The sequence below is a fragment of the Balaenoptera borealis genome (genome assembly GCF_965194805.1).
Source record: "Balaenoptera borealis genome assembly, chromosome: X".
Classification (NCBI taxonomy): domain Eukaryota; kingdom Metazoa; phylum Chordata; class Mammalia; order Artiodactyla; family Balaenopteridae; genus Balaenoptera; species Balaenoptera borealis.
The window spans coordinates 91821081-91847988 of record NC_138881.1 but is presented as its reverse complement, the minus strand read 5'-3'; the positions used below and the strand labels follow the sequence as shown (position 1 = coordinate 91847988).

The window sequence follows — 26908 nt, the reverse complement described above, 5'->3', positions numbered from 1 at the left end:
TACCTAGGAATCAACCTACCTAAGGAGGCAAAAGATCTGTACTCCAAAAACTATAAGACACTGATGAAAGAAACTGAAGATGACACAAACAGATGGAAAGATATACCATGTTCTTGGATTGGAAGAATTAATATTGTTTAAAAGACCATACTACCCAAGGCAATCTACAGATTCAATGCAATCCCTATCAAATTACCAACGGCATTTTTCACAAAACTAGAACAAACATTTTTACAATTTGTATGGCAACAGAAAAGACTACAAATAGCCAAACCAATTTTGAGAAAGAAAAACAAATCTGGAGGAATCAGGCTCCCTGACTTCAGACTATACTACAAAGCTACAGTCATCAAAACAGCATGGTACTGGCACAAAAACAGATGCATAGATCAATGGAACAGGATAGAAAGCCCAGAAATAAACCCATGCACTTATGATCAATTAATCTACGACAGAGAAGGCAAGAATATACAATGGAGAAAAGACAGTCTCTTCAATAAGTGGTGTTGGGAAAATTGGACAGCTACATGTAAAAGAATGAAATTAGAAATTCTCTAACACCATATCCAAAAATAAACTCAAAATGGATTAAAGACCTAAATGTAAGACCAGATACTATAAAACTCCCAGTGGAAAACACTGGCAGAACACTCTTTGACATAAATTGCAGCAATGTTTTTTTGGATCCGTCTCCTAGAGTAATGGAAACAAAAGCAAAAATAAACAAATGAGCCCTAATTAAACTTGAAAACATTTGCACAGCAAAGGAAATCATAAAAAAAAATGAAAAGACAGCCTACGGACTGGGAGAAAAATATTTGCAAATGATGTGACTGACAAGGGATTAATTTTCAAATACACAAACAGCTCATACAGCTCAATAGCAAAAAAAAACAAACAATCCAATCAAAAAATAGGCAGAAGACCTAAATAGACATTTCTCCAAAGAAGACATACAAATGGCCAACAGGCCCATGAAAAGATGCTCAACATCACTAATTATTGGAGAAATACAAATCAAAACTACAATGATGTATCACCTCACACCAGTTAGAATGGGCATCATCAAAAAGTCTACGAATAATAAATGCTGGAGAGGGTGTGGAGAAAAGGGAACCCTCTTACACTGTTGGTGGGAATGTAAATGGGTACAGCCACTGTGGAGAACAGTATGGAGGCTCCTTAAAAAACTAAAAATAGAGTTACCATATGATCCAGCAATTCCACTCCTGGGCATATATCCCAAAAAGATGAAAACTCTAATTTGAAAAGATACATGTACCCCAATGTTCACGGCAGCACTATTTACAATAGCCAAGACATGGAAGCAACCTAAATGCCCATCTACAGGTGAATGGGTAAAGAAGATGTGAGATACACACACACACACACACACACACACACACACACACACACACACAATGGAATATTACTCAGCCATAAAAAATAATGAAATAGTGCCATTTGCAGCAACATGGATGGACCTAGAGATTATCACACTAAGTGAGGTAAGTCAGAGAAAGATAAATACCATATGATATCACTTATACGTGGAATCTAAAAAAATTATACAAATGAACTTATTTACAAAACAGAAACAGACTCACAGACATAGAAAACAAATTTATGGTTACCAAAAGGAAAGGGGGGGGAGGGATAAATCAGGAGTTTGGGGTTAACAGATACATACTACTATATATAGAATAGATAAACAAGGACCTACTGTATAGCACAGGGAACTATATTTAATATCTTATAATAACCTATAATGGAAAAGAAACTGAAAAAGTGTATATATAACTGAATCTCTTACTGTACACCTGAAACTAACACAACATTGTAAATCAACTATACTTCAATTAAAAAAAAAAAGAATCAAACTAACTGGACTTGTTACACAGTCCTATTCAAAGTGATGAAGTTGAGGCTCTGTAAGACCTTCGAGGTACCTTTTGAATTACCCATGGCCTCTGATTTGTCTTCTGAACCAGACCATGAAAAAAAGAAATTCTAGTCATTTTGATTTTGTATGGAACTTTTGCACGGAGCTTATTTTTTTTTACTATCATTCTTTGAAATTGGTAAATATCAGTTCATCAGAAGAAGCACCATTCCTTGATCAGTGCAGCTGAGTAGAAATTTTTTCATTTCCACGGAAAACATGACCCACAATTGCTTCTGTCTCACAAAACAACTGCTATCCATGGGTCTGCTGGCCAGAGAGCTTCTGAACAACAGCTTACCTGCCCCTGTGGTTGTCACTTCTGGCTTGGCTGGAGGAACAAAGGGAGGCCAGTGTGATGGATGTTTCTGAACTAATTCAAACATCCTTAAATTTTCCTTTAGAATTTCCTGAGGAGACACAGAAACAGTTGTAAACACTGCAGAGTCACTACATTTCTGCCCAGTTGGCAGTATATGACTCCAAACCCTAAGAGAGTGGCCTGGTTGTTGAAAGGTGAAAGCAAAGGCTTAGCAAATACACCCATCCTCTACTTGACCCGTCTGAAGACCCAGCTCTCTTCAATTCTAGATACTGTTGACCAGGAAGGAAGGACACTGGAGGGAGGATCTGACGGAAGGCCGGTACTCACTGCCCATGCTCCATCATGAGGTCTTACGCCAGTTGCATGGGACCAACTCAATTTAGGGGTGAGATGTTCCTGAAGTGTTGGCTCCAAAGAAATGTTGGTTAATCAAGTTAAATCTGCCCCCAAAGAATATTGGTACATTTTGGCATGGTTTCAGTTTCAATCCAAGACATATGATATATGTCCTAATTTAAATAGCATAGTCTTATCAGAAAATTTTCTTTCTAACATTAAACGTGATATACAGTTTTGCGGCATTCTGAAATGTAAGTAATGCCTTTAGAAAATAATTCTCCATTATGTCTCAGCCAATTATTAACCGGGGTTTCAGATTCATCTGGGGACTTTAGTGTTAATTATTTGTTCACCTGTGAAGAAAAATCTTCCCTCCTTACACTTACAAGAGGCTCTGGGATCCCATCTCTCCAACCCCTCTGTTTTGCAGATAAGAGAACACGATGTCTCTTGCCACCCCATCCAGGGCTCTTTAAACTACTCCCTATGATCTCCCCTCATTCTTTCAATAAGCGTTGATCAATATCTTCCACATAATTGGCATGCGTTAGAAGCAAAGGATGAGGGAGGCAGATACAAAAGTTGTGAGCCAGCAAAATGATAAACACCCTTTGACATAAAATGCCAAAAAGAAAGAATAACTTGCTTTCGTATTTACACAGATTTCTGCAAACTGTTTGCTTTAAGTGGCAGTGTGCCTATATTTTATATAAATAAGACAGTTAATAGAAAGGCAAGCCCCTTAAACCATAATGGAACACATTAAACTGTAAATGGACACGAAACAAATAGAAAAGTAGTTTGGCTTCTTCAACCATCTCAGAGTAAGGAAGAATTTAGGCTGAGCTATATGAAATTGGCATTTTTAAGTTAAAATGGTAGAATATTAGTTGAATATTTCATTGACTCACGGGCTCAATGAGATGGAACATTCAGTAGTTAAAAATATCGCTCACCTGACACACTAAGCATATTGCAAACCAAAGTTTTTCTTTAGTTTCCCCAAAGTTATGTACAATTCCCCACATCCTAGTTTCTTTCTCTTGCGATAAAGTCGTATCAGGCTGGATTTATGTTACTATGAAAAACCGTCTTGAAAAGGAATTATATTGAATAACACTTGTTTTTTAAGACTAAGAAAAACATACATCTTTACCTTCTGAACAAGGCTACACCAGCTATCAAAGTCTTTTTCTTCTTTGCAGAAAAATCCCTTGGGGGAAAGCAAAAGAAGACAACTTAGAACTGGTCAGGGGCACCCAGGCAGGCCCTTTGTATTGCAAGATGGAGCCGTTGGCCCAGAGTTGTGATGTAGGATGTGGGTCACTTCCTTTGGATGTGTCCTCCCAGCAACAAGGAGGAAGACTGTCTGAGCTTATCTCTCTCCTAGATCAGTGCCTCACCTGGACACACACATCTGCTCATTCATCTTCATATTTTCTCTCTCTCTCTGCCTCTTTCTTTTATTCTGTCCCTTTCCCTTTTACCCTGTCCCTTTCCCTTTTACCCTGTCCCTTTCCCTTTTACCTTGTCCCTTTCCCTCCCTGATCCTCTCCCTTCACACTGTGAGATATAGTAACTTGAAAACCAATCTCCAAAGCACAGGGTTAATTCCATTACATTCAGTGCACAAATATACCTACCTATAAAAAGCAATCCATTAAAACCAGCAAACAAAAGCCAAATAGTACTTTTAGCTAGAGGCATCACTTAACAAGGTGGCTTTGACCTTAAGGAAATTATCTTTTAGAATAAAGAGGTGGTGATGGGATGAATTGGGAGATTGGGATTGACATATATACACTAATATGTATAAAATGGATAACTAATGAGAAGCCACTGTATAAAAAATCAAATAAAATAAAATTTAAAAATTAAAAAAAAAAAAGTCAGGGACTTCCCTGGCGGTAAAAAAAAGAAAAAAAAAAAGAATAAAGAGAGCCAACAGCCTCCTTCCCCATCCTCAGAACCATCCTACAGCACTAAAAGAATGGTCCAAAACAAGAGGAGGACTCCGTCAGCTCTCCGTCACTGGCCCTCCGACAATCGGGTTAAACTGGTAGAGAGGATGCAGACAGGCCTCAGAACCACTGGCTACTTCCCAGGCAGCTGTCCCTTCCATGTGTGAACGGCAGTCATATTTCCAGCGGGGGAAAGCCTGCAGCTTCCTGGATTGTGTGCCCAGAGGAATGGACATTGTCCACCCCGGAGGTCTTGCCTCCTTATCCCTCCTTCCCTATGTCTCACCTTATTCCCGGTGCCTGGATGGCAATATTTAGAGGGCAAGAAGGAAAAGGGGGAAAGATGGTAACACTGATCATGACTAACATTTCTAGAATGCTTACAACATGCCAGGCACTGTGCTATGTGCCTTACACACAGTGTACTCATACAGCCATGCAAGGAAGGAACTACCGCTTTGCCCACTGGAGGGATGAGAAGGCCGAAGCTCAGAAAAGTTAAGGGACTCCCCCTAAGTCCATGGCTGGTAAGCGGCTTCGATCGTAACTCGGCTTCAGGGCCCATTCCTTCCCCACTACACCACACGACACTACCTCTCGTGGGGGTGGGGAGCGAACATTCTTTTGCCGCCCTACCTAGCAACCTGGATAACTTCCAGGGAGCCAAACTGTGATAGGGCAGCGTTGTGTCTCTTGGTCCACCCAACCTTCAGATACCCACCAATGCTACGGAAGGATCCAAGTTCAGGATGTTCATTCGCTGTGGAGGTTGCAGACAATGGAAAGTCTGGTCGTCAACTGTTCCGTTCTCCTCAGTGTCAACAAAGGTCTGGGTTGTGTGAGGGTCCAGGAAAATGAGCTCATCGCCTGTTTTGAATGAGACATGCTTAACCTTCGAAGAACCACCGGCCCTGGCCGCACTGCTGTCCTTGGGATGAGGCGCTCTGGTTGTCCTAACCCCTCCCTTGGTGACAATGAGAATGAGATGACAGAAAGCCAGAAGGAGGGTGCACATGCTTGAAGGAAGCCACCCGCACCCAAAGCCAATCATTCAATGCGAAGACTTGCCCTAGCATTTGTATCTCCTCAAAGTCCAAGTCCAAAAGCGGAAAGGCACAGGTTTGGGGAGAGGGGGGAGTGAGCGACCACAGATGACATGGCGGGCTCGGTGAGCAGCAGTAGCCCAGAGGTGGTAGGTGGAATCACCAGGCCATGAGTCCAGGTGCCATCAGGGAGCTTCCTGACCCTTCCAACACTGGAAAGCCTCTTGCTCTAGACCACTGGTTCTTAGACCTATGGTCAAAGAGCACATCTGGGAAGGAAAAAGGCCTTGGCCTCCAAAAGAAATGGGAATGCTGACTCTGCCACGGATGAGATACCAGGGAGCTGACTTCTGGTCTTGATTCGCTAGCAAGTTAGTCATTGTTAGCAAGTCAGTAATTCCTGTCAGAAAGCACTGCCTTGGTCACAGGAGTATCAGTACAGATACGCCTTGCTGGGAAAACTCACTTTGAGATTGGTCGACCATTACAAATTGGAGAAAAACACTACTTCATTAAACTGAAAAAGTCTAGCCCAATAATGATCTGGGGGGAGTTTGGGATAATAAAATCTCTACTTTTATCTAACGTTCAAAGGGTTGAGAGTCTCTCTAATGCTCATCAGCAGCATACTGAGTAGGCTGACGTACCTAAGGGGTCACCCCAACCTCGCTGTCCAGGCCTGAGCACCATCTGGGCCTCTGTGTTCTAGACTGGGTTAAACAAGCAGAGAGAGAGATCTGCCTGAGGCAGGAGGATGGGGTGGGAAAGGACACCCCGAAGACGCTCTCTGGAATGGCATCCAGGATTCTTTTGGGTACATCTAAGTGCTTCTGTTGGCCAAGAGTGTTTCTGATGTCTGATGCCAAGTTTAACTTATCTCTGTCGCAGACCTAGGACAAACCACTTCACTCTGTCCTAATTTTCTTGCTTTTAAACTGGGGTCACTGGGTCTGTTCCAGTTACCTCACAGGGTATTATCAGAATGATAAGACCTCACCTCTGTGAACTGCTTACAACACAGTACAAACGCAAGGTAGTCATAGATGTACCTTGCTGAGACTCAAAAGGATTTTCCTACAAATACATGTGTAAGAGCATATGGAAATCAATGCCCCCATATGGCTTGCTTTAGGAAAGTCAAGGTACATATTCCCCCAGACCACAGGCGGGTGAGACCAGTGATATCAAAAAAGCGTCAAGGCTCAATAAAGAGCAACAACCAGGTCGTTTAGAGGAAAGTCTACCTAAGACCATAGAAAGGGAAGGGGAGAAGGAAGCTGTGCACGAGAAAATGCGACTCCAAAGCAGGATCAGAACCGAGTGTCCTGCCAGTTTTGAGTTAAGGTGCTGGGAATAATAACAGTGCCCTCTCTGACTCTGGCCCTTTCCCATGGGTGTGTGTGTGTGTGTGTGTGTGTGTGTGTGTGTGTGTGTGTGTGTGTGTGTGTGTGTGTGTGTAGTGGAGCTTTGTGGGCTGCCCTATTTCTGAGAGTGCTTAAAAGAGATACAGTAAGAGATCAAAAAAGTCCTAGAAATGATATGGGGACCAAATCAAGGTCTCTAATGAGGCCCAAGAAGAAGTGGCAGGCAGGTCCACCATCTGCAGACACTGGGCTCATGCGACAGATCTCCAGGTGGCACCCTCCACCAAAGCGCAGGGGACAAACATTCTAAACGGAAAAAAATCTCCCAGCCAGTCTCTCACCCTGGCCATAGTCTTGTGCACCAGGAGCTTCTCCCAGCTTCCCACTGGGCAAGAGGGCACTCGGGAAGCAATGTGGTGTGGTGGGCAGGGACGGCCAAATTGGGATCGAATCTTGGCTTTGCTACTTTTGAGCTCAGTAACCTTGAGGAAACAACCCCTCTAAGTCTTCCGCTAGGCATAAATGGAAATAATGATCTCTACCTCACAGGGGTGTTGTGCTAACTCTATCAATCAATCAATCTATCTAAAGCTATACATCTCTATATAACTATCAATATTAATCTATGTCTCTCTATACATGTATATATGTTTTAATATATAATTATATATTATATAATATAAATATAAATTATATATTTATATATAATATAGGAAACAATATATTATAATGACAAGTAATATAAATATATATATTTTTATACATGGAGAGAGAGAGAGAAAGAGGGGGAGAGAGATTCAGAGAGAACCCTCTGCAGAGTCCCTTGTTCAGAAAATGGCAGTTCTCATCTGTTCTCTCCCTTCAGACATTCTGCCAATCCAGACTCTCCCCACCTGAGCCTAATACAGTAAGGGGGTAAGTCAGAAAATGGGGGTTGAGGGGAGTTTGGAGCCTCAAGTGAAGGTTAAACAAAGGATTTTTGGAAATTAACGGGCAAATGGGCACTATGTAAACCTCTGTCTTGGGAACTGAGGACTGCCCACATCTCTTTCAAAAGTAGTCCAACTCCACCAATGTCTCCCTGACCCAGTGGCCCCAGGAAACAGGAGGGCTATGCCAGCTTGGCAAACTCTCTCTGGGTAACTTGGGATAAAGGAGGCCAGGGTGCCCAGGATCCACTGAGATCCCTCCAAAATTATTTTCCAATGTTTCCACCTTTTCCTCAAGCACGGACAATAGGAAATAGATTTTTGCTACATTTTCTTTGACAGGAACCCAAAAGCTTAGAAACAGAGAACATCTAAATTTATAACACTCTAAATACTGGGGTTTGTACTTAGAAAAAGAAACGCCTCCACTTTCCAAATGTTCCATCAAGCTGTAGTTCTTAGGATCGACCAGTAGATGGCAGCATTCGAGAGAGCCCCAGCAGCTGTGGAGAAACCCTACCCTAAAGAGAGAAAGAGCGAGCAGAGGAAAGAGGCGCTGGGGTCAGGCTGGCTCTTTTTGCTGAGCGCTTTCCTGTGAGGTGACAACATGGTGAGCTGGGGGTCAGCCCTATCTTCCATAAAGGGAACTTGAGACTGAAAGAGCTGACACTCTTTTCCTGCTCCCACACACAGTGGGAGACTGGCCACATACAGGGCTGGGTCTGTTTCCACCCGCCCCACCTCCATGAATCTCCGAGGAGGAGATGAGTGGGAAGGTGACCAAGCCCATCTCACTCAGCCCTCTGCACATCCCTCAGGCCATTCCCCACGCCTGCTCTGGCTCTCCCTTGCTCTCTAAGCTCATAGCTTCCTCGAAGCCCACTCCTGCGAGAGGTGTCCCGTATCCCACTTCCCTCACCGCATCACTCCCTTACTCTGCGGCGCTAAGCAGGTGCCTAGGCCCTTGGTACTCAAAGTGTGGCACCAGCAGCACCAGCACTACCCAGTTAGAAATGCAGGCTCTCAGGCCCCACCCCAGACCCACTGAACCCACATTATAATGGGCTCTCAAGGTGATTCATGTGCACATTAAAGTTTGAGAAGCACCGGGCTAGCTCCCCTCGTGTGCCAAGGGCCTTAAATGTCTCTGGTCACAGCTAGTGAGTAAGGTGGCCGGGTTTCCAGAGGCATCTACTGAGGCAGGTAATGCCGGGCTGCTCATCAGGATCCACATTAGGAGGTTAGTCGTTTTAAGGCTTAGCCTCCAGTCTCAGGAAAGGGATACCTCTGTCTTCACCTCCTCTTATTCCCACCAGAGTCAGGGCTCTGAACAATAAGCTAGCAGCCCAGGCTGCATGAGCCCGGGAAGCCAGAGGACGGCTCCTAGCCCGAACGCCCGAGCCCCAGTAAGAGGGGTATCGGCGAGGCCAGGGGAGCGAAACCTTGCCACCCTGGGCGCCACAGGAAAGAGAGACAGGTGCTGAAGCAACGCTATGACCTTGGGGCCGTCCAGTGGGAAAGCAGCCATGGAACCATCTTATCAAGAGGCAGTGAAGCAGAGGCACTGAAGGGGGGGGGATCTGCTCTCTGTCAGGCACAGGTAAACGTTACTCTCCAGGCCAGAGACAAGATGAGCTGCCCAGAGGCCACAGCATCTCCAGGCTAGGTGAGGGCCCCCTAAAACTGGAATTGCCTGGTCTCCCGTGCAGGCCTTCTGCCCACCCTCCCCTAGCCCATGATGACTTACTTGTGATTCCTCTTTTCTTACCTAAGAATCCTATGAAATAATAGGCGTTATTTGGTTTTCCTCCTAATGCCCCTAAAGACTGTGGCATCTTAAAACACTCCTGGAGGGAAAGAGAACGCAAGATTCTCAGCTCATCTGTGGACTGCTGCTCACGGATCTCCGTGCTCACATGGCGGTGGGATGGGCGGGCAGCAAGCGGCTTGGGGAAAGGTGCGACTTACTTTGAAGGCGTCGACATAGACGGGATTGATTTGGTTTATGCCCAGGCGGAGGGGCACAATGAGCAGCAAGGGTTTCCAGGCTGGAGAGCAGGCAGAGGGGCCCTTACTCTGGGTCGAAGCATTCAGAGACTCAGGGGGGCTCTCAGCAGCTGTTTCGGCACTCAAGGGGAGGGTGCGGCACATTTTTTCTAGAAACAGAAGACAAGAGAGCTGGGTAAATAAGGGGCATCCAGCCCTAGGAGATGTGCCAAGGGCAAAACTAAAGGAGACCTCACATGACAGCCACTGCCTGGAAGGCCCTCCCCCGTGCCAGCGGGGCCCGGCTGCCTCACCTCCTGCGGGAAGCCCAGGCCCCTCCTCCAGCCCTTACTTCTCCTCCTTCTGGCAACTGAACGCTCACTTACCTCTTGTCAGATATTATGGGCTCACTGGGAGAATCTCATTTCGCAACTAGCCTGCAAGGGCCTTGGAAACAGGGACCGTATCTGTGGGTCCCTCTAACCCCGTGGCGGGGAGCACAGGGGGGACCGCCACAGAAGACCTGTCAGTGGTTTAACTGATTACCCGCACTCGGGGAGACCTGCAGGGAAAGGGTCTGGTACCTCACTGAGGGGCAGCACAGATCCTCTAATTGTTTTCTCCCTTTCAGAAAGCTAAGAGGGAAGAGAAGAAGGGACACAGGGAATGAGTAACCGGAGCCCTGTGCCCCCGTCCTGCTAGATGGGCAGGCCAGAGAGCCGGGGGGCGGGGGAATGCGGGTGTGTGTACATCTTCTTTCTCTTTTTCTCCCTCGCTTTCTGTCTTTCTCTCCCACCGCGCCCCACACACACATTCTGAATGGTGAGGAAGAACCTCATCACCCAGCCACCCGAGAAGGTAAACTGGCCCGGGACTCACTGATATCTTCAATAACCACGGTGTTATCCATTGAAACATAAACAGCCAAGGAATTCCATTCATCAAATAAAGCAAGTTTTCTGCAAAGCAACATATAATGAAGTCACAATTGGGGAAGGTGGACATCTCGGCAGGAAGCAGTACAACCTATGTACGCCCAGCGTTCCTGACGGTACCGAACACTGAGCCACAGAGAAGTTGGGATTCAGGTCAGGTCTGGCTCCCTTGACTGAGCTCTCTGGAATGTTCTATGTCCAGGGACCTTGAGAATGCCAGAGGCACTGTTTCCGCACCTCAAAAAGAAGGCCTGCTTTACAAAATGGAAAAGGCTGCCTTGCAAAAGGATGTTACTCCTACTGGGCGAAAGAGAGAGGTTACCAGTGCATCTTCTCCCAAGAGATTTTGTTTCCTTTTCTTAAATAAGAGACATTCTGACTTACTCCTTTTTCCAAAAAAAGAAAACTGTTATTAATATACACACATATATATATATATTTGTTTAGGAGCATACATAATACAAACAGTAAGTTCTAGGGAAATCCAGGGAGGGGGGGAGAGAGAGAGAGAGGTGATCTCTTCTGTCCCTTCCCACATGCGGTAAGGATGCCGTCCCAGGAGACTTGGGCCGCAGATGGCTTCAGTGCCGGGCCTTGCTGGTCAACAGCTGAAGACAGAGCATGCTGAAGTGCGTGACTTCAGAGGAGATTAGAAAGAGAACCCCTTTAAAAGAGAGATTATCTGATGTCTGAGTAAAGTACCTTGTCTATTTCTCCCTTATTTCCTTCTCCTCTTGCCAGTTTGAAGAAGACATGTTTACCCCGGCTACTCTGGAATTCTGCAGTAAAGCCCAGTCTCAATGGCCGACAAAACAAAACAAAACAAAACAAAAGACACATTCTCTCCCAAACCAAAGTAACTCCCAAGAAGAGGTTAATTACCATTATATTTTAATTTCATTTAATGTAGTATCTTTCCCCCAAAATAATAATGACGACATCATCATCATCTACCGTTGTTAAAAACAATCACGATGACTCAGAACCCACTTAAATTCTTTTTTTTTTTTTTTTTTAAATTCTTTAAAAATGTATGTTTCCATTTGCTTGTTGTTGGGAAGCTCAAAATTTAGAAGAAAGAAGCAAATTCTGAAGGATGTCATTTATAAACCAACCATATCAAGCTAGGTTTTGGGCTCAGCACAGCCATTCTAATCTTCTACACTTTCTGCCCTGGGTTCCTACAGTGGTTCCCGAAATACCACCAGGTCCTCACTCAGCAGATCAACACTGCCCCAAAAACCACTCTGGACCAAGGTAAGAAAGTGGTCTCAGAGAGGCTGCCCTGTTAGCAAAGAGTAATGCAAAGATACAGGTTTCACTTGGGTCCCCAGGAAGTCCAGACTACTTCCCTCAAAAGCACATTTACAAAGCATTCCAGTTCATTGAACGGTGGCTAATAATTGAAACAGTGCCCCATCTGTATTTTGCATGGAGCAGGTCCCATCATCACACGCCAGAGAGCCCAGGAATTGAAGTAGCTACCAAAGGAGGCTAGACAGTTTCAATTTTCTGATGCCTAAATCCAGCCCCAGATTCTACCTGCCATTTTCATTCATTCATTCATCAAGTATTTACTGAGCACTTACATGTGCCAGGCAGTTTCATGTGCTAATATTACAGGAGTGAACGAGGCAAATACAATCTCTGCCCTCATGGAGTTCCCATTTGGTGATAGGTTGTCAGAAAGGAGAGTGACAATAGGTGAGACAGCCTGCAGGTGTAGGTGCTGACGCCACTCACCCCACTCATTTCCAAAGCACTGGTCCTGGCCTCTCCACGTCGCCTCTTGCTGTGGGAGGTGAATTCTGAGACTTAACAGGACAATTGCGAAAGTACCATGCTGGGGTACCTTGAGTCTCCTAAGAGATGACAAACTGATTCTAAGGCTCCCCTGGGGTTTGTCTCCTCCAATAGGTGGTGAGGTCCTTGAAGCAAGAACTACACCTAGTTTATTTCTGTGCACTCAGTACTTAGGGCAACAGAGGCACCCAGTAAATGTTGAATGAATCAGTGAAGAATTTTTTTTTATATACCATACAGGGTGGGAGTCTGTGTCTTGCCTAGGCTGGCTCAGGCTTCCCCGCTTAGTGCAAACCCTTTGGCTTCAAAGTGACCCTCAGGCTGATGGCTGAGCACGTGAGCACCAATCTACAAGTGGGATACGGAATGAGTCCTGAGGGGCCTCCCCATAGACTGGTACCAATGACTATAACTGTGATTTACCAAGACAGTTGCCCACACACATTACACATTTCAAAGAACTATCTGAGCAAAATGGTACAGATGTTTGGTGGCTTAGTGGGATGGCAGGAACAGCTGGGTTGATGGGATGTTGAGTTGGTGGAGGGAGGCATAGGAGATGGTAGAATAAGGCGCATGCCAGACTCTTTTACTTACTTTAACACCTGTGCAACTGTATTTGGTCCAAACCATTCGCCAATTGATTTCCCTTCTCCTACACCCATCTGTGCTGTTTTTATGTGGAAAAATAATAAACAGGTTAGCAAACCACAAACTCCTAATTTTTTGCATAAATAAGTAGATGGGACGACTTAGTAGAGCCACATACAAAGCAGAGGACGAGAAAAGCAAGTACGGGCAATGTAAGCTGAATTTCACATACACTTTTCCTTTCCTCTTAATTGAACTACAGAACAGAGAGACAGCCTTTAAACTACTCATGTGACCTTACCCATTTGATGGATAGAGTAGCAACAGTCTTTTCTATCTAGGAAGCACTGTAGGATTCGTTGGTATTCTTTGGGTTGTTCTTTCTGTTTCTCCCAGTTCCAGTCTTTTTAGGAAAAAGAAAAAATGAGTTAAAATCATTTTTATAACCGTTTGTTATCTCTGCACTCTTACTGTGACTACGAGCTTAGAAGGAAAACAAAGGAGTTACATGTAGAAGGTGGGAGCGATCAGGTCAGAACATTCCTAAGTATCTTTAATGTTGATGACCAAGACACCTGGAAACTGATTTCTTTCAAAGGCTCAGTGGGTATAAAGTAAAAGCAAAACAAGAAGTTGACCAAGGAATTGACTTAGCCCATGAGCTTGAGTTGGATAAATATTACATGAAGACAGTGTCACAAGGCCTTTCTGGTCAGCTACTCAGTGAACAGGAGGTCACCACAAAACCTGGCAGTATATCCGTGTCTCACCCAGACGCTGTTATGTCTCATGTCCACACAGACAGCAACGGCTTTGGTCCGTATACTTTGGCAGCATTGCCAACAGAGTCTCATGGGGGGAAGTGCTCTTCTGACACACACCTATTCCCAGGGGAATATACACAATTTGCAACTAAGGAAGCTTTTTTTAAAAATGCATGCTGCCATTTTTACACAACCTTTTAAAAAGGCCACAGTGAGTTTTGGAAAAACAAACACCTTTGTTATCAGGTGTTCCAGGTTTCCTTATGACCAAAACTAAAATAATTACATCTGCGGGGATCCCGTCTGTGCCTCAGGCACAGCCCCCCCAAATCCTACAGGGCCTGCTTATCGCTTACTGAGGACAACTGCAAAAACTCTCGTCGTCACTGCTGTGGACAGGACACACTATTCCCCTTCCCTCAGCTCTAGGAACTCTGCCTAATGGGACAGATTTCTGAGATTTAGTTTGCTTCCAAGACAGAAATTTCTCTCCTGAGGTTTTAGAGAGCATTTGAATTCACAACTGAAATCTACTTGAAGCCAAAGGCCACTATCTCCAGAGTCTTTAGTTCTCTTTGCTTCTAGTATTTCTGAAACCAAAGTTTTAAACTTCGTATCCAGCAGTCTTCAAAGGGTGAACAGCACCCAACTGTTTTTCATCAGCTACCAAACTGTCCAAGTCTGGGGGAAATCCTGATTAGCCGGCTGCTAAGTACCACTAAATATTTACTGATGACGGTGATAAGTGAACATCCCACCTCAATTGTAAAATAACCGAATAGGAAACACTCCAAAATACTTCTTTATAAAATTACATCTTCTCATTCGTCTTAGCTACAAGATCTATTTCCACACTCTTCCTGCTACTTGCTTTTATATTAAGACAATTGAGATTGCTGACTGTGGGGTTTTCTCCCCCCAGTTTGCTTTCCACAAAATTCACTTCCAGAAGAATCATCTTGAAGTGTTTCATAAATGAGAAAGTTACACAGGAAGAACGATCTGCTCCAAGAAGTATGTGTACAGTAGAGAAATCACTGGACAAGGAGTCAGAAGACCTGCATTCTATTCCCAAATCGATGCCTTCTTGCTGTTTGACCCAGGGCAAGTCACCTTACTTCCTGAGCCTCAGTTTCCTCATCTGTAAAACAGAAATTATGATACTACCCAGGGAACACAGGCACAGAACATGCTAAACCCTGAAAAGAAGGCACGAAGCCCTAAACCCTCCCCAGCCCCTTCCCCAGTCTTCTCTGGGAACCGCAGGAGGATGTGTGAGGTTGCGTAGTCCCGGACAGGGAGCGACGTTTCTGTACCTCTGAATCTCAAGGAGGAACAGCCGATGAGTTCGGCAGCCCAATCTCATCCAAGGTGTTCTTTCACTCCCTCATCCCCAAGGCAAACCAGACTTTCACCCAAGTGCCTGAACTGGCATCTACCCAAGGTCAGCCTACAGATGCCGACAGGGAAGCACACGCATGTCTTAAGAAAGCAAGACTCGAGAGTTCCAACAGTGATTACTGGAAGGTTCTTAATGAAGCAGCCTCCTAAGGAAGCTAATTTAAGGATTTCTTCATCATCGAATGGACATCATCAGTGAACCCAAACCAAAATAGCTCCCTCATTAGGCACTTCCTTTAGGTCACTGACATCCTTCACTAGGCAGATATTTTAAATGAGGTCAAAAAACAGACTTACCACCACACCCTTCTTCCTGCTCCCTTTGTTATCTGACCTGTTTAAGGACTCACGCGAACAATAGTGAAGATGGAAACTCTAAATGATACACCTGCCTCAACGTTCATCTGTCCCAGGAAAATAAGTCTCCGGCTTGGTGAGTCACAAGGAAATGCCGGCTGTTTCCTTCTCACGAGAGGTTTTGCCAACTTGTCAGCCCCACTACTTGGACTGGCGGAGAGCACTTCAGGACCTGCAGCTCTGTCCCCTCGGCACCAGTGCTAAACTACCAGCGGCGAGTGCGACTGCAGAGGTCTCCGAGGCAGTTTCCAGAACAAATTTAACTCACCCCTGCCCAAGTGTCTGCAGATAAGGGCTTGAGCCAGCATCATCTGTCCACAGCGTAGCATACATCCCCAGCCGGCGTCTGACGAAGGGCCCGTTCCCCCTGTTGGCAAAATGGATGGGAATGAATATGAGTTCCTTGAACTGCCCTTTCCCGAAACATCAGCATATTTGGGAATCATACAAGACAGACAGGCACACATACTCGGAATAGAGAGGCAAGAGATATAGCCAGACATCAAACAGGGTTTGTTACAGGGTGGAACTTGCAACGATAATGCTGAGTTAACCAAAACAGGTTCTATGGCCAAAGGAAAACAAACAAATGAACAAAACCTGCCCCTTATGTTTTCTGCCTAGAGACATCCAGGTATGCGTGCAGTTTTGGTACATGACCACCATGTATGACTACCAACACTTAGTCCATGCCGTGTCGTCATCTGCTTGACCGAACCTGAATTTTCACAACTCACTTCTCGGGGAGGGCAATCTTACCTTAGTTAAGGAGTAAATGCTACCAAACTTGATTATCAAAATGGTCAAGGAAATATGGAAGGCTCTTGACTGTTCTAAATATACATTATGAAGGTCTGAACAGTAAGAAGGAGAATGTAAAATAGAGGAAAGAGTCCTAGATTAGGCATCAGAAGACCAGTCTCTAGTTACCTAATCCAAGTCTCATCTGTAGACTGGGGATAATAGCACATGCCTTGCCTACTGTTAGTGGATATTGTAAGAATTAAAAGAGAGAGTATAAAAGTGTTCTACAACCCACTCAGGATGATGTAAATCTTTGGTGTTATGAGTATGGTCATAATTAAAAATACCACTAATAAATTAGAAATGTACTACCTTTTTAAAAGGCACAAAGCCAGTTAATAAGACAACGGGTTCCATTTTAAGAACACTTGATGTAACAAAAATCCCATAAACGTGGCCAGGGTGAGCTCAATATCCTTTTTCAAGGTACCAGTGAAATGAGATAACTTGGATGGCGGAGGAGACATTCTGCTTTCACTGCTTCATTTCCCAACATGGAAGTGGAAAAGTATGCTATAAGCATGGTCTCACAAGACTAACTGTAAAGGGGGTCATCAACCACGTAAGACAAGTGGGCCAAGGTGGCCGCTCCTTTCCTTTTGTTGTGGGGACTGAAGGAGAGTTGCTACAGCAAGATGGGGAAGGTTGAGCCAATTTGTGAGCTGGAAGGGGAGTCCTTTGGCTCTTGCTAATGGTGGGATTATGGGCCAGATTAGTATGGAAAAGATGCAAGGAAGCCCACATAAAAAAAAGATCATCTCTTCCAAAACACTGTCAGAATTGAACTGCAAATGTTTTCAAATCTTGCAAAGATCTCTTCACCCAGAAAAATAGTTTAACAGTTTAGAATCACTGGGTACTAAAGATTGTTCTTTTGTGTATTTTGCTCAGGTACTTCCTGTGGAGAGCAAAAAAAAAAAAAAAAAAAAAAAAACTGTCTGTGTGAACTTCACTCTTGGCACTTATCAGAAAGGTTGATTTCACTCCAGTTACTAGGTCCAGTCCTGGACCAAAATCAGTCAGACAGGTTTCCTCTTAGGAGAATAGCTTCCACCATTTGAGTTTGGTGATCCTTTCCTACAGTACCACAAGACTAGGAAGAGGTCACCCTACTTGCAAACATTTCACAAATTTTCTCTGGAGGGATCCTATTCACTTAGCTCATTGAACTGTCCTTTTTTCTAGACAGCGGCTGGTACTTTTAACTGACTACAATTAGTTCCAAGCAAGTCCATTATAATTCATCTCCCAGTGGCAAGATGTTTTCATCTCACAGGGAAAAAAAAAAGCAAAGGAATTATTTTCTTTCCTTCAAGGTACAGCCATCTTTAATAATCAAATAGCTCCACAAAGCAGTGGATTATAATTTAATAGATACTGTCCAAATTAAAAGTTTGACTTTTTCCTTGCTCTTAGAATTAAAACAAGTAACACTTCTAAGTGCTTGAACACCTGGAGGTGGGTGGGCTCAAAAATATACTGGCATTACACATTAACACCATGGAACCATACATGATGAGGCATGTCGGCAATGAAATTTCTGGATGAAGCATAAGACTTAACTACTCCCCCAAATTAAATTCTTCGCCATAGTGAGCTGTTAGTTCTGAGGTTTCCATGATGTCACTGATAACCTCAGGAAAGCTATCTACAAAGAAGAAAGCACAGTATAATAAATGATATACCTACCAATTGGTGAAAATTTCCTTCTGTATGTAAACCATAGACGAGCACTTATATCAGACAACAGCTTAGATTTTTCTGTAATTAAATGTGAAATTAAAATTAAATCATTGTATCCCATCTGAAGATATCTGCCTTTGATTTCTGAGCCAGCAGCAAACTCAATTTCAAATAACCAGTCAATTCCATTGTTATGAGGCTAAGGGAAATTCATAGGAAACCCAATCTCATTTTAGCCAAATAATTTCAGCATTTCCTCCCACCTATGTTTTGACCAGAGCTACTGGCTAGTACAATGATGCTGAGTGGTTCCTGCCTCCTTCTCACTGAGAGCCAAAGCCCCAACAGGTACTTAACACTGGGGTCACATGGCCAAAAGACAAGGACTTGGAAAAGCGAGGATCCTGGATAACCTGCTAACAAGGCAATCAGCCCCTGCCTGAATGATGATGGTTGGTTGGATCTCTTATCAGCATCCACTGTCTGTTATCTAAAAATAGGGATGGGTCGTGTGTGTGTGTGTGTGTGTATGTGGGGGGGTACACACAAATGTTTAACTAAGAAGGAGATGTCCCTGCTAAGCAAATTAAGTGTATAAGAAATTTATCAATACTACCTACTGCAACTGGCATTTGTAATCTAAATGGATGTATAACATCACAAATGCTTTTGTATATTTTTTTCCAAAGCATGCTTTCTTGTATTTTATGGCATAAATTTACTTCGATGGCCACAAATCTGGTATCCACGTGTCATCTGTACTTAGATGTGGTTCTGTCTTTCTTAGTCTTCTCTCTCCCCCTTCTCAACAACACATCTATATTTGTATTCTATAGAGAACTTATAGCCATTGCACTTTAAAAGAAGAAAAGGAAGTTCAATTTTAGCCAATAGTCTCTGTTTTTTCTCCCGCCTTTCCTTTGAACAAATCAGAAAGTTGAGCTGTCTGGATTTTCCTTCCCCTTCATGTTGCCGGTGCCTAGCACATTATGGGAAGCAGACGTAAAATGGTTAAGAGTAAGACTTCTGGAGCCATATTCTGCCTGGGTTTGAACCCTGACTCTACTACTTACCAACTGTGTGGGCTTGTCACTTAACCTCTCTAAGCTTCAGTTTCCTCATCTGTAAAATGGGGAGAATGATCGTACCTACTTCATAGACTTATGAGTATTCAACAAGATAATACTACATGGAAAGTAGTAGCTTACATGGTACAGTATGCACTAAGCCTGAGGTAAATGTTAGCTGTTATTATATTCCCTCCTATCAAATGCTCACGCCACTCACTCCTTCCTCTGATATTCTCTACGTCTTCCAGCTTGCCTATATGCTAGAAAGTCTGGGGAAAAGTTGTATAGGCATTTTAACAATAATTTCACCTTGAAAGGCCTTTTCCAGCCTAACGTTTGAAAATGGGCATATCTGAGGACATGGAAGCAACCTAAGTGTCCATCGACAGATGAAATGGATAAAGAAGATGTGGCACATATATACAACGGAATATTACTCAGCCATAAAAAGAAACGAAATTGAGTTATCTGTAGCAAGGTGGATGGACCTAGAGACTGTCATACAGAGTGAAGTAACTCAGAAGGAGAAAAACAAATACCATATGCTAACACATATATATGGAATCTAAAAAAAAAAATGGTTCTGAAGAACCTAGGGGCAGGACAGGAATAAAGACGCAGACGTAGAGAATGGACATGAGGACACTGGGAGGGGGAAGGGTAAGCTGGGACGAAGTGAGAGAGTGGCATGGACATATATACACTACCAAATGTAAAATAGATAGCTAGTGGGAAGCAGCCGCATGGCACAGGGAGATCAGCTCGGTGCTTTGTGACCACCTAGAGGGGTGGGATAGGGAGGGTGGGAGGGAGACGCAAGAGGGAAGAGATATGGGGATGTATGTATACGTATAGCTGATTCACTTTGTTATAAAGCAGAAACTAACACACCATTGTAAAGCAATTATACTCCAATAAAGATGTTAAAAAAAAGAAAATGGGCATATTTGGCAACTTGGGGATCCCTGTTGTCATGGAATGCTGAACTAGAAGAGATCATCTCCAGTCCCCCTCCAGTTAATTACTGGTGAAAGGAGTTAAGATCTGGAAAGAGAAAGTGAATTATCCAAGGTAGAAGAGCCTGAATACAAAAGGTCTCCTAATCGCTAGCGCTAGGTGCTCTCTACTATTCAGGATTCTCCAATCAAAAGGATGAAGCCAGACTCAGATGGAGTTAAGAGATGTTAACTTCCTCTCCCGCCTTTTTTTTTTTTAAATTTTTTAATTTTTTGGCCATGCCGCGTGGCACGTGGGATCCTAGTCCCCCAGTCAGGGATCGAACCCACGCCCCCTGCATTGGCAGCGCAGAGTCTTAACCACTGCGCCACCAGGGGAGTCCCCCCTCCTGCGTTTTGGTCAGCTTCTTCCTGTCCCTCCCTCCATGCTAGGGCCTCCAAAGAGGATCTCTCCTCAGACACAAAAATCAGAGCTGCCTCTCTCCAAGTTCAGGCTTTATCTATGTGCTGGGTTGCTAGCAGTTTCAGGTGAAAAGGTCTTTCCCAATCTATAAGAGCGTAAGGGTAAGGAAGAAAAATCCAAGCCTCCTTTCCATCTAGCTGCAGTGGGTAAAAGTTCTGTACAAAATCAGAATAAACTGAGACAGTGCTGCAGTCAGCAAAAGCTCTAAAACTGTAAGGCTTCTCAGTGTCTGATATTGTTTCTGACAGCCATGGGCTGTTTAGAAGTCCCCTGGGTGGCAGTGTTTTTCATCTAGATAGAAAAGGACATGAGAGGAATGAGAAGTTTGTAGCCCAGTCATCAAAGACTAGATACCGGTTAGTGATACCAGGAGCAGGTCCATGTTTTTTGAAACCCGAGGCTTATAGAATCTGGGGGTTCTCCTTTAAGGAAAAGAACAAAAATGTATGACTTTTTCAAATCGTACAAATACCAATGACCATGTGAACACACTGCTAGGGGCCCCTCAGGGCCTTAGAAGGGACCTTGCATGCAAGCAAGGGGCCCGAGGCTTAAACTCCTCTGGTTGTCAGGTAAATCCGCCTAGGAGTAGCATTAACCCTTATCAACCCAAGGAGGAAAACAGGATAGGACCTTAACCTTGGGCACCCACCTCATCTGGGTTCTCACAGACCAATGCTACCAAACCTTACCGGTTTTAAGAAGATGCTGTTTCCCCAAGATCCATACCAGCTCATCTGTATCTGGAAATTCTTCTAGGTAGTCAGCGAAAATAGTAATCTGGTTTTCATACTTGGATAAAACTAAAAGAAAAAGAAAGAAACTTAGGCAAAATTTAATACAGAGGGCTTGCTTCTGTGGTTTACTGATTATTACCTTTGTCCTGAAGGTAAAAGGTCGCTGGCTAGAATTGAATGGAAGCAAATCCTTTTGCTTGAGGAACAAAGACACTCACAAGGCCTGAAAATCCTTTAGTAGAGGGATTTCCTCTTGACCACCTATTTTGACCTTTCCTTTCTCATGGTCCCATTTGGCACCATCTCTGAATAATTTTTTGGTCACAGCTATGTCAAACCTTTTTTTTTTTTCCAATGGGGCTTTCTTTGTAAATAGTCACTTTCCAGCTTCTCCTAGTGTGACTGTAGCAGGTGGCGCAATCATACCTGCATACCTAACCCCTGTCCACATCACAGGGAATATTATGAGGTTTCTAGCGGCCAGTGGCTTAGAAGGGGGTTATGATAAGCCTGAAAGACTATACAACTGTGAAAACGTAATATTTTAGCTGGAAGACCAGATGTTTTAACAGTACTTTCATTTACCATTTTATTCACTTATAACTTCTGCAAAGAAGAATCTTGAAGCTGCCGATAAATATAACTTGTTCTTGGGATTCACAAGTGACTCTCTCTCAAGAGAAAGCAACCGAACAAAATACAATTAAATCTCATAAGTTCACAGGCCACAGTCTTAGAACTTATGGCCATGTAATGCGAGATATGTTAATATCCACTTTTGTACCACCTGCGGAGAAAGGTTCTGCTAAAAGAGTCGAGACTGATTTATGAAGGGGTCTTATTGCAAAAGTTCCCTTTAAGTAATTTTCTGAGAGAAAGAATATTGTAGGTATTGTAGGTAAATAAGTTTCCAAGCCAGCCCACAAAAATCTATCTTAACCTGTAATCAGAAAAATCAAATTGCTAGTATATTTCGTAGTTTATGGTGTTATTTCACTGACAAATCATATTTCAAGTTCAAAGCTGAGACAACCCAACACACACCTTCTCTTCTCAGCTCTTGGAGGTTCCCAGCCCCTATGGGGAGGGGAGCTCAGACAGAGTAGGGGCCATTTTGTGCAGATACAAGTAGCTGCAGGGACTCTCCCAGACCAGTCCCTAAGAGCGCCAGGGGAATAGTTTCCTATAAAAAATGGCATTGTGGGATGTGTTTAAGCTCACTTGAAAGGACAAATTGCTTTCTTTTGGCTTTGTTTTCTAAGGCATGCTGTTTTCATAGAAATAAATGTTCTTAAGTATAAATGAGTCTTATCTGATCATGAAAACAGGTTACGTGGTTGAAGGCTGATGTTATACTTTGTATAATTTGTATAAATTGAAGTTATAATTTGTTTGAAGTTAAAATTTTAGAAACACAGCTACCCAGGGATACTGCCTTTCTTGAAACACATTACAGAAGTCCAGTCTTTCAGGGATTTAGGTAGCCTTTCTCCTCAAGATGTTTTAATCATTAGGGTTACAGCCTTGGCAGTATTTCAAACCTAAAGAAGTTAGAAATGAGACAGCCATTTCATTCCCCAGTGAAAACTCATCACTGCCAAATCTGCCAGGGAGCTTGTGCCGTCTTAGCCTTTCTGCCACTGGCCTCAGCCCCTGGCCCATGCCCAGGAAACAGCAGGCTAAAAATGATCATCCAGGTCAGGCCATCCCCAGGAGGTGGTGGACTGAGGTGGCATAAATCACACTGTGTACCTCCCCACCCTACTCTCCACCCCTCACAGGCAAGAGAAATCAGCTTAAAACGAACATCCAGTGTAGCATAGAAAAGAGAAAAAAGAAGTCAGGAAATAAGTAGCTTGAGAGGAGTGTGGGAAAGGGGCAACCTCTCTGGCATTCCCCTGGTAGGGTTGAGGAAGGGTGGCATTGGATGAATGTACAGCATGTATGCATATAAACCTTGGGTCTTTTTTTAGTACTGGCTGAAAAACAAAAACATTTTTCTATCGCCAACCCTGTTTCAGTGAGTCATTGCCCAGCTATCTGGTCAAATTAGTACAGCCCCTTAAAGCCTGTGAGAACTGCACTGCTTCATCTGAGATGGCTCTGACCAAAATGGTAGCCAAAGAATTTTCCTCTTGCTCTTCCACACCACCCCCAAGGCCAGCAAAAAGGGCATTGCAGTCTCTATTCTTCCTGATTCTCCTCTTAGAAAACAGACTCCCAGAATGCAGTGTGTCAGGCCATAGCCAGCCTGAGTTGAAAGCTACATGGATGAAACAAATGAAAGCCAGAACAGAAGATGAGATTAACGGAAGCAAAGAGCAGTAACACGGGGAGAGTATATAAATGGGAGTCTGGGGAGGAGAGGGGAATTGGTCTTCCACAAGAAGACCTCCAAAAGATGAAGAAGCCAGCTGGGATGTGGTTGAGGTGCAGAAGTGAAATGGCATTTCCAAACAAATCACTTCTCACTAATGGCAATCCTTTTGAAAAAAATTTTCAAAAACTACTTTTGTCTTGCCTTAAAATTAACAAACAAGACATCAGCCCCATATGAGTTCCTTGCCCTTTCAGCCTGTTTAAAGACATAGAACTGTACAGGCAGAGCTACAAATACTGCAGCTTGGTGGACCAAGAATTAGCTTCTACAAGGTCCGATGGACAACAGGCTTCACTCTGTTCCATTCTACTTTAATAATTATTGCACCAAAGTCTCTGCTGGGTTAGCTTAGTAGTCAACTAATAATTGATAAAAAGGTTTCCATAAACTCCTGGAACCAAAAAGTCTCCCAGTCTTGGCCAAGTGGCTCTGTGTACATGTTGGGGCATGCCTTCAACAGTCAGCCAGGCAGTTGATTAACTCTGCCTTAGTTTTCCCTTTCTGCTTGTACAGAGCTCGAGGTTAGCCAGAGTGAGAGCTGAGGGCCTTCTCAGGTCTTTCCTGAGCATGCACACAGCCTTAGGAATGCACATAACCCTGAACATGCATGTGGTCCTCTAGATTCCCAGGAATATGCCTGAACTTTTCAAAGCCCCAATGGATATATTATTCCTCAGCTTTACCTTTTAAACCTTTTGGTTATCTACTCCTCAAACAGCTGTGAAGTTAATTGCCTCTAATAATTTTCCAAAAAAGCCCCGGCAGGGAAGGCTTTCTGTACCTCCAAGTCAGGACAAATAAATACAAGTCTTCTAAGTGGGGTCTGCCGGGGAATCGTCAGACAGATCAAATAATGACAATTCTCTAGAAATGAGGCTTTACAGGAGCTCCAACCGTGTTCTGCGTCCTCCAGGGGCTACCAGGTTGCTGGCTTTCCCTATGGTTGCAGGCTGTGGATTCTCAAGGCTACTGCAGAGCTGGAGAGCAAAGGATGGGCATAGCGCAAGTGAAAACGCCACAAAGCTTACTATTCTTACAAAAATGCAGCCTTTTTTCATGAATAAATACTCCCCAGATTGGTGCAAGCCTTTGGTTAATTTCCAGAGTGCTGCAAAAGTTGATTCTGATCATTTTTGCCATTTCTTGTCATTTCTATTATGGGTAGAATTTTCAGAAGTCCTCACTGTTCCATTTTTGCTGATAACTTACTTTAATAATTTGCTTTCCAGTGATTGGCTATATTTCTAAGGATTATTTTGTAAAACTGCAAGTAAATGAAGAAAAAAATTATTTTAAACAACAGAAATTCTGATAGGGTTTAACAAACCTTGTACATCAAGGCTCCCAGATTCTGTGGGGTTTGTGCCCCATAAACAATACAATCACTCTAAAATGAAATCAAAAGGTCACAGAATCTCAGGGCCAGAAAAAGCCTGAGACACCACAGCGTATCTTCCTTGTAGATCACCCTATTCTAAAAGCACTCCAGGATACTGCTGCTTCCAAAACTGCCTTCTCAGCAATACATTTTTTGAATTTTTAAAAAATTGAGGTATAGTTAACGTACAATATTATTTAAGTTTCAGGAGTACAACACAGTGATTCACAATTTTTAAAGGTTATATTCCATTTATAGTTATTATAAAATGTTGGCTATGTTCCCTGTTTTGTATTATATGTACTTGTAGCTTATATTTTATACATAGTAGTGTGTGCCTCTTAATCCCCGACCCTTATCTTGCCCTTCCCTACTAGTAGCCACTAGCTTGTTCTCTATATCTGTCAGTCTGTTTCCTTTTTGTTATATTCACTAGTTTAATACATACACATTTAACATACTGTCAGGTCACAGCTTCAAAAGCATAAGAAAATGTTCACATCAGACAGGTATGGTAAGGGCTGAATATACATTAATATACTCATTCCATAAATTTTTACAGAGTACCTACTATGTGCTAAGCACAGAGGATAAGACATCACTGAGATGTAGCCTCCATCCTCCAAAAGCTTTTAATCTAGTAGAGAGGATAGGTCTGGAAACAACTAACAACAATAACTCCTATAAGAAAGGAAAGTGAGAGAGAAGAGATCAAGATGGTGGAGTAAGAAGACATGGAGCCCACCTCCCCCCACGAAAGCATCAAAAATACATCTACATGTGGAACAATTCTCACTAAAACTAACTGGAGGGACTTCCCTGGCGGCGCAGTGGTTAAGAATCCACTTGCCAATGCAGGGGACACGGGTTCGAGCCCTGGTCCGGGAAGATCCCACATGCCACGGAGCAACTAAGCCTGTGCACCACAACTACTGAGCCTGCGCTCTAGAGCCCGCGAGCCACAACTACTGAAGCCCGTGTGCCACAACTACTGAAGCCTGTGCGCCAAGAGCCCATGCTCTGCAACGAGAAGCCACCGCAATGAGAAGTCCATGCACTGCAAGGAAGAGTAGCCCCTGCTCATGGCAACCAGAGAAAGCCTGCATGCAGCAACGAAGACCCGACGCAGCCAAAAATTAAAAATAAATTAATTAATTAAAATAAAAAAGAAAAGAGTCCGTCTGCCAATGCAGAGGACACGGGTTCGAGCCCTGGTCCGGGAAGATCCCACATGCTGAGAAGCAACTAAGCCCCTGCACCACGACTACTAAGCCTGCACTCTAGAGCCCGTGCGCCACAACTACTGAAGCCCGCGCCCCTAGAGCCCATGCTCCGCAAGAGAAGCCACCACAACGAGAAGCCCATGCAACACAACAAAGAGTAGCCCCCTCTCGCCACAACTAGAGATAGCCCCCACGCAGAAACAAAGACCCAACGCAGCCAAAAATAAATAAATAAATTAATTAATTTTTTAAAAAACTGGAAACTGGCAGAAGCACTCCTGTACAACGAAGATTGTAAGAACGATCCACACATAATCCAGTAGGAAGGGAGGAAAAGTGATCAGGTTGAGACCTGTGCCCCTGGGAGGGGAATCAGAGGAAAAGGGAGGTCGCATGGGTAGACACCCACCCTGGGGAGTGATCAGGTTGAGCCACAGACTGGGTGTCCCAGAGCTGGGGTTCTTTGTGGAGGAG

The 26908-nt window shown here is 43.8% G+C and overlaps 1 protein-coding gene across 4 annotated transcripts in view; it reads right to left on the bottom strand.

Moving 5' to 3' along the window:
- ATG4A (autophagy related 4A cysteine peptidase) overlaps positions 1 to 26908 on the bottom strand; it is a 69594-nt gene that overhangs the window by 7173 nt on the left and 35513 nt on the right. Inside the window, exons 1-12 of one of the 4 annotated variants that reach the window (XM_082377370.1) lie at positions 25043 to 26162; positions 21409 to 21519; positions 18234 to 18305; positions 16009 to 16107; positions 13520 to 13621; positions 13225 to 13297; positions 10769 to 10848; positions 9872 to 10059; positions 9672 to 9750; positions 5289 to 5434; positions 3763 to 3819; positions 2244 to 2352 (exon numbers count right to left, since the gene is read on the bottom strand). In XM_082377370.1, the coding sequence (XP_082233496.1) occupies positions 2244 to 2352; positions 3763 to 3819; positions 5289 to 5434; positions 9672 to 9750; positions 9872 to 10059; positions 10769 to 10848; positions 13225 to 13297; positions 13520 to 13621; positions 16009 to 16069 (895 nt within the window). In that variant the 5' untranslated portion in view covers positions 16070 to 16107; positions 18234 to 18305; positions 21409 to 21519; positions 25043 to 26162. Of the gene's footprint in view, positions 1 to 2243; positions 2353 to 3762; positions 3820 to 5288; positions 5435 to 9671; positions 9751 to 9871; positions 10060 to 10768; positions 10849 to 13224; positions 13298 to 13519; positions 13622 to 16008; positions 16108 to 18233; positions 18306 to 21408; positions 21520 to 25042; positions 26163 to 26908 lie in introns of those variants that run through there. The other 3 variants (XM_082377367.1, XM_082377368.1, XM_082377369.1) reach the window with 3 other exon arrangements.